At 32.6% G+C, this 6580-nt stretch overlaps 1 protein-coding gene across 8 annotated transcripts in view; it reads left to right on the top strand.

Annotated features, from left to right (window-relative positions):
• The first annotated feature begins 5081 nt into the window (after positions 1-5081).
• LOC139524730 (hepatocyte nuclear factor 4-gamma-like) overlaps positions 5082-6580 on the top strand; it is a 39072-nt gene continuing 37573 nt past the window's right edge. For 4 of the 8 annotated variants that reach the window (XR_011664845.1, XR_011664844.1, XM_071319771.1 and 1 more), the window contains exon 1: positions 5109-5267. Coding sequence is in view for 4 of the 8 variants with exons in the window: in XM_071319771.1 (XP_071175872.1) it covers positions 5234-5267 (34 nt within the window). In the remaining 4 variants the exon portion in view is untranslated. Of the gene's footprint in view, positions 5268-6580 lie in introns of all 8 variants that reach the window. The other 4 variants (XR_011664842.1, XM_071319766.1, XM_071319767.1 and 1 more) reach the window with 3 other exon arrangements.

Here is a 6580-nt window from a genome sequence, read left to right as displayed (position 1 = left end):
ATCAAAAGCACCAATTATAAGCATGAAATTTATCAAGTACTTCGAACAAATTGTGAGACTCCAAAAGCAATTTATTCCACTATTTTCAAAGGCCTTATTTGAACATTTTTTTATCAGGTTTTTGATTGTACCAAGTGTACTAGTAAATAGAATACATAGTTTAGTAGGGAAACGATGGCTTGAAACGAAATAAATTTTTTGTTTGTAATGAGTTATGTGCAGCTTCGGACCCAAGTACATGGTTGGAACTTTCATTGTACAATGCATTTGGTTCTGCTTTGAAAAGAATCACAGAGCTGAGTCTGTGTACAATGTTATACAAAAGGTTAAGTGGTTGTTAGGACCTAGTCCTTAATTGAGATCCTTGTCAGATATTCCTGGCCATATGTTTTCCTTTTTGTCATATTAAGAATTGTTTTAATTTAATATGTTCATAGGGGAAACAAGGAACATTATTCTCATACTAAAAATTAAGATAATTCTAAATACACATTCATAAAAAAATGGAATTTATTACAAAGGATAATCATAAGATATACTTGAATTGTCCGTGACTGACTTCTGTGATGGGGGTATGTTAATGGAATCCTTCTCTAAATATGGGACAAACATATTAGTAGAGGTAGACCCCAATGTCCAATGATTTCAATTTATACCGAATATTGACTGTCAAAAAAAATGCTAACATTCCAATTTTCAATAACAGTTAACAGCAAATACATTATCACAATAACAGATAACAAAAAAACTAAAAGCCTAATAACAGCTAACAAAGAATAAGACAATAACAGCTAACAGCAAATATATTTTCAAAATAACAGATAACAAAGAATTAAATTGCCCCATAACAGCATAACAGTTAAACCCCTTGCCCCCCCCCTCTTTTCTCCTATCGCTAAACTACTGCTGTCGGAATTATCCGGCATCATGATCATGTATATGCATACGATATAACCAAATCATGAATATTCATATCCCTATCGGTTTTGCCTAACACCTTTTGTCATTTAATATTTATCAGTTAATAAAAAAAACAGGTACCTGCAGTATAACATGTACAAAAGAGGTTTATTTTTACATGCAAAAAAATTGAAGGAATTAAAAAAAAAAAAAAAAAAGGATTTTTCATATGTCCAATTTGATTAATGCTTGGGATGACAAAGTACTTCACTTTATTCGCAATTCATGTTTTGCTATAAAAAAAAAAGAGATTACTTTTTACTGGCTAGTTGATAATCTTTATCTAATCAACATGAGGGTTTTTAAATCAGAAAATGCCTGTACCAATAGTTATCAAAGGCACCAGGCTTATAATTTGTTACGCCAGACGCGCGGTTTCTTCTACGTAAGACTCATCAGTGACGCTCATATCAAAATAGTTTAAAAGCCAAACAAGTAACAAATTGAAGAACATTGAAGAGACAAAATTCCAAATTTTTTTTGCCATTGGATTAGGGACTTTCCGTTTTGAATTTTCCTCGGAATTCGGTATTTTTGTGATTTTACTTTTTAGTCAAACTTTCACAAAATGCCGACATAATAAATAAACGGAACAGTAGTATACCAGTGTCCAAAAGTCATAAATCTATTTGGAGAAAACAAATCCAGGCAACAAAACAAAAACCAAGGGAAAAACATCAACTTTACGAGGAAAATAAAGGAAAATCAGGAACACGTACTGAAGTGCAACAAATACAAATGTCAACCCACATAGAAACAAACTATTTGATAACAACCCCCATATTCCTGAATATATATTGTGTCATATATCAAACTTATTTATTCAGTGAATGATTACCTGTTTTTTGTTAAAATGTCTTTTTGATTGAGCTAAGCCATTTCAATTGACATTCTATAGTGTGTCCTTTTCTGTAGTCCAGTTTTCCTACCTACTGTCTCGGTGAGGGTAAAGGGGTTGACGCCTGTTAAATCGTTTTAACCCGCTGCAGTTTTGTGAACATATACTGGTTCTTGAGACTGATATTCAGTGGTTGTCGTTTGTCGGTGTGGTTAATTATAGATCATTTATGGCAAGCCGTTCTCGTCAAAACTATGTTTAAAACCTTTTTTCGAAAAAAATACACACTGAGATTTAAAAACCTAAAATAACACACTGAGAAATCGAAATTACACACTGAGATTTAAAAAAATAAAAAACACACACTGAGAATTCAAAATTACACACTGAGATTTAATAAAACACACTGAGATGAAATAAATTGAAATCATTGGTTTTCCTGTTTGAATTGTTTTACAGTAGCCATTGTATGGCCCTTTATAGCTTGTTGTTCGGTATGATTCAATGCTCCGTGTTGAAGGCCTTACTTTAACAGAAAGATGTCTTTTTAAGTTTTTATACATTGTGATTAAATGGGCAGTTGTCTAATTCAGTAATTGGCACTCATACCACATTTTCTTATATTTCTTTTTTTAAATCTCTGTTGAATTAACTTCTTAAAAAGGATATTATCAAATCAACGCTTTTATGCAAAACTTTGAATCTGCAAATGGTTCTGTCCTCATCCAAGACATATGTGAAAACCAGTATCAAGGTTTGATATACAGGTAGAAGATTCCTGGAAGAACAAACCTGACTTTCTGGTAATATCGTGTTGATGGCTGTATACCAACATCAATAAAGTAGGTACACTAAAGACCTTAGTAGAAATAACAAATATTTTTTGTACCTTGTAACTGTATTTAAATAAAAAGTACTGTATGAAACATTTTACAGATAATGGTTATTAAATGTCCACTGAAGGACGTTGATAAGATTAATATATGCATGTGAAACTATACGCATATTTCAAATACAAATAATAATAGAAATCGGAATACCATACATAATCCACAGAAAATTGGTTATAATAGACACTTATCAAGAACAAGCTCTTTGAAATTATAAGGTGTGTGCAGTAATAATCTAATATTATTATATAGTAGTAAAAATGTAACGGACATTTAACGGCATCAAATTAGCTGGAATTGACAATTTTTATGGAATACATGAGTTCTGAATACCACATTGATTTGATAATATCCTTTTTAAGAAGTTAATTCAACAGAGATTTAAAAAAAGAAATATAAGAAAATGTGGTATGAGTGCCAGTTAATGAAAATAACCTGGTAATAACCTAATGAGATTTTGTATGCCGGAATGCCAATGAAGCAACTATCCACCAGAATTCAACTAAAGTGGTTGTCAACAAATATAGGCGTTTTTAATACTTTGCTTTTGCTGAAAGTAGCATTGGCGGTCATATTTCTGTTCATCGATTTGACCCAAATTCTTAGATTTTATTCATACCAGACTAGAACGCATATCCTATTTACAAAAAGTCCAAAAATGAGAATAAACAACACATGGACTCGAAAAATATATCAGCAATTCGCGTGTATTTTACGTATCTAGTTTGTTTCTTATAGATTGAGAATATTTTTTTTTAGAAACCATCATATAATCAATCGAGATGACCGCCGGAGACTACCATTTGTCTAGTCTCAATTATCCAGAAGCTCCATATGCATATTGTTTGCTGTAAGACCGATAACTCTGGTGCATCGAGACTACATTTGTCATATAACCCAATATAACCAAAAATATAAATAGTTCGATTGGCCTATATAACAATGACTTTTTTGTGTCTGAAAGTCAATGAAATGGTTTTAAAATCTGCTGGCCCCAATACTTCACTTTCCAATGTTGATGTTATTTTCCTTTTAATGAATGTACATGCTGACTACATGCTGTTCACAGGTGCAACCGGTCATCACTATTATAAGTTCACATTAGGGTAAATTTCATAAGAAAAGCCAAATAATATATCAGCGATACTTTACTGGATATGAGAAGTTGTGGTATGATTGTCCATGAGACAACTCTCCATCTACTAGTAATTCACAATTTAAAAAAAAAAAAACACTATAGGTCAACGTATATGTACCTTCTTCAACAAGGAGCATTGGCTCACACCGAACTGCAAGCTATAAAAGGCCCCAATATGACTAGTGTAAAACCATTGAAACAGGGAAAAAAACGGTAGTATCTATATAAAAAAAACGAGAAACGAGAAACACTTATGAACCACAACAACAATCGACATCCACTGAACAGTCGATTCCTGACTTAATACAGGCAAACAAATGCAGCTGGTTTACATGTTTTCAAAGGCACCAACCTTCACTCTTACCTGAAACAATAATGTAACATCACAACCGATAGAAAGACACATTTATGATAAAATGTCAATTGAAATGGCTTAATCCAATCAAAGGACATATTAACACAAACAAGTGAACATACAATCAACGAATACATTTAATCTATGACACAATGTAAATACAAAATCAATAAAATAAGGGGTGATGTTAATAATAATGTTAAACAATATCAGAAAGACAACCATAATTTTTGACAAAATGCCGCAAAATAAAATATTATACACAAGTAAATGAAAATAATTTTGTTGTAAGGTATACAGTAATGGAGAACAGAAATATCATTATGTTTTACAAAATAAACATTTGTTTGTCCATAGTACGAGAATATAAGTGAAAATTAATAGTCATACCAAATACTTATGAAAACTGGTATATATTAAAAATAGAGAGACGAGATATAACACTAAATAAGTAAACATTAAATAACAAAAAAGCATTCATTACACTTGAAATTGTATCAACAAGTCAAATTAACACGAAATTACGATTTGAGAGTACTCGCAGTTCCTGAAATATGTGTCAAGATGAAATCATGCAAAATCTAGCTTATTTTGACGATATTGTTACAAACTGATCGCTAAAAGCGATTTTTTTTTCTCTCTATATTCCGTCTTTATTTAAATGTTTGAAACCATACAAAAATCATATCTAATTTGTTTCGTATAGAATCTAGTTGAACATGTAAACCGAGACGAATATATTTCTCTGATGTAACTATATTTTCAAAAAATGCATTTTTTCATTCTTTTATTATCAAGGATTTGTATAGTATTTAAAAATTTTACATGACGTATGACGGCATTGTTATGTGTCCACACTTTTAACTTATGTTTACACGTGGTCATGGTAAAGTTCACAATATGGAACGCCGGAACTTAAGATAACAGTCACATGACCACATAGCACGTGATGGTGTAGCGGATAACCAACAAACGAACAAACTGGCCAGGCATTTGGAGTTTGACCTATGGGATTTCCTGGGAAACCCCTGTCATAATTGTTATCTAATAGTATGAGTGACAGTTCATCAAATTGTGATGATGTTGGTAAGAAACTAAGTATTGAAATAAATCGGTCAACACGTCCGCATCATCGTTTACCCAAACATGAATATTATTTTATCCGACTGGCTTATGCAAGAACTAATGTCCTCAAATTCAATGAACAATAAATACTTTTTCGACGAAAGTACTTTACTTTAAGACTACTTTATTTTATATCATATATATATTGAAATTAACGTATCCTAAAATAGGCAACCAAATTGTTGACAGGTTTTTCATTATGATCAGGGAAAATGACAGAGGAAAAAAGTTCCGAATGTAATCTCAGCGATAGGGGTTGGTTTTTTTATTTGGATCTGTAGTTATTATTTTTTTTTTGTTCGTTTGCTGTTTGCAATGGCATTTGTGTTATTTTAGTTGAACAATCCCATACTTTAACACCCCATGCATTTTGAAGCCTGTAATATTATATGTAGACTAGTCCTTCAGTGCCTAAGTCTGAAAGGCATGGGATAATTTAGTCCAAATAGTGTAGCTTATGATGTCTAGAAAGGCTATTTTTTTCTTCTGTGATGCTTTCCTAGGATGTCCTAGGGAAGACGTCCAAGAAAATTCAAATAGCCTTTCTTGAACTTTTTTTTCTAGTAAAATTACATGAATGGTAAAATTGAGAATGGAAATGGGGAATGTGTCAAAGAGACAACAACCCGACCAATAAAAAACAACAGCAGAGGGTCACCAACAGGTCTTCAATGTAGCGAGAAATTCCCGCACCCGGAGGCGTCCTTCAGCTGACCCCTAAACAAATATATACTAGTCCAGTGATAATGAACACCATACTAATTTCCAAATTGTACACAAGAAACTAAAATTAAAATAATACAAGACTAACAAAGGCCAGAGGCTCCTGACTTGGGACAGGCGCAAAAATGCGGCGGGGTTAAACATGTTTGTGAGATCTCAACCCTCCCCCTATACCTCTAACCAATGTAGAAAAGTAAACGAATAACAATACGCACATGAAAATTCAGTTCAAGAGAAGTCCGAGTCTGATGTCAGAAAATGTAACCAAAGAAAATAAACAAAATGACAATAATACATAAATAACAACAGACTACTAGCAGTTAACTGACATGCCAGCTCCAGACTTCAATTAAACTGACTGAAAGATTATGATTTCATCATATGAACATCAGGCACAATCCTCTCGTTAGGGGTTTAGTATCATACCATCATAGCATATATGAGAAGAACATAACCCGTGTAGGTTTGGACTTCATTATCAACAAGGGACCTTGGTGTCTGAGTGGTCTAAGTTGTCAAATAACTATGTCACTAGCCTGTAAACCCTGATG

Source organism: Mytilus edulis, chromosome 5 (assembly GCF_963676685.1).
Source record: "Mytilus edulis chromosome 5, xbMytEdul2.2, whole genome shotgun sequence".
Lineage (NCBI taxonomy): Eukaryota > Metazoa > Mollusca > Bivalvia > Mytilida > Mytilidae > Mytilus > Mytilus edulis.
The sequence above is the reverse complement of the archived record's forward strand: the minus strand, read 5'-3'. Positions and strand labels throughout refer to the sequence as shown.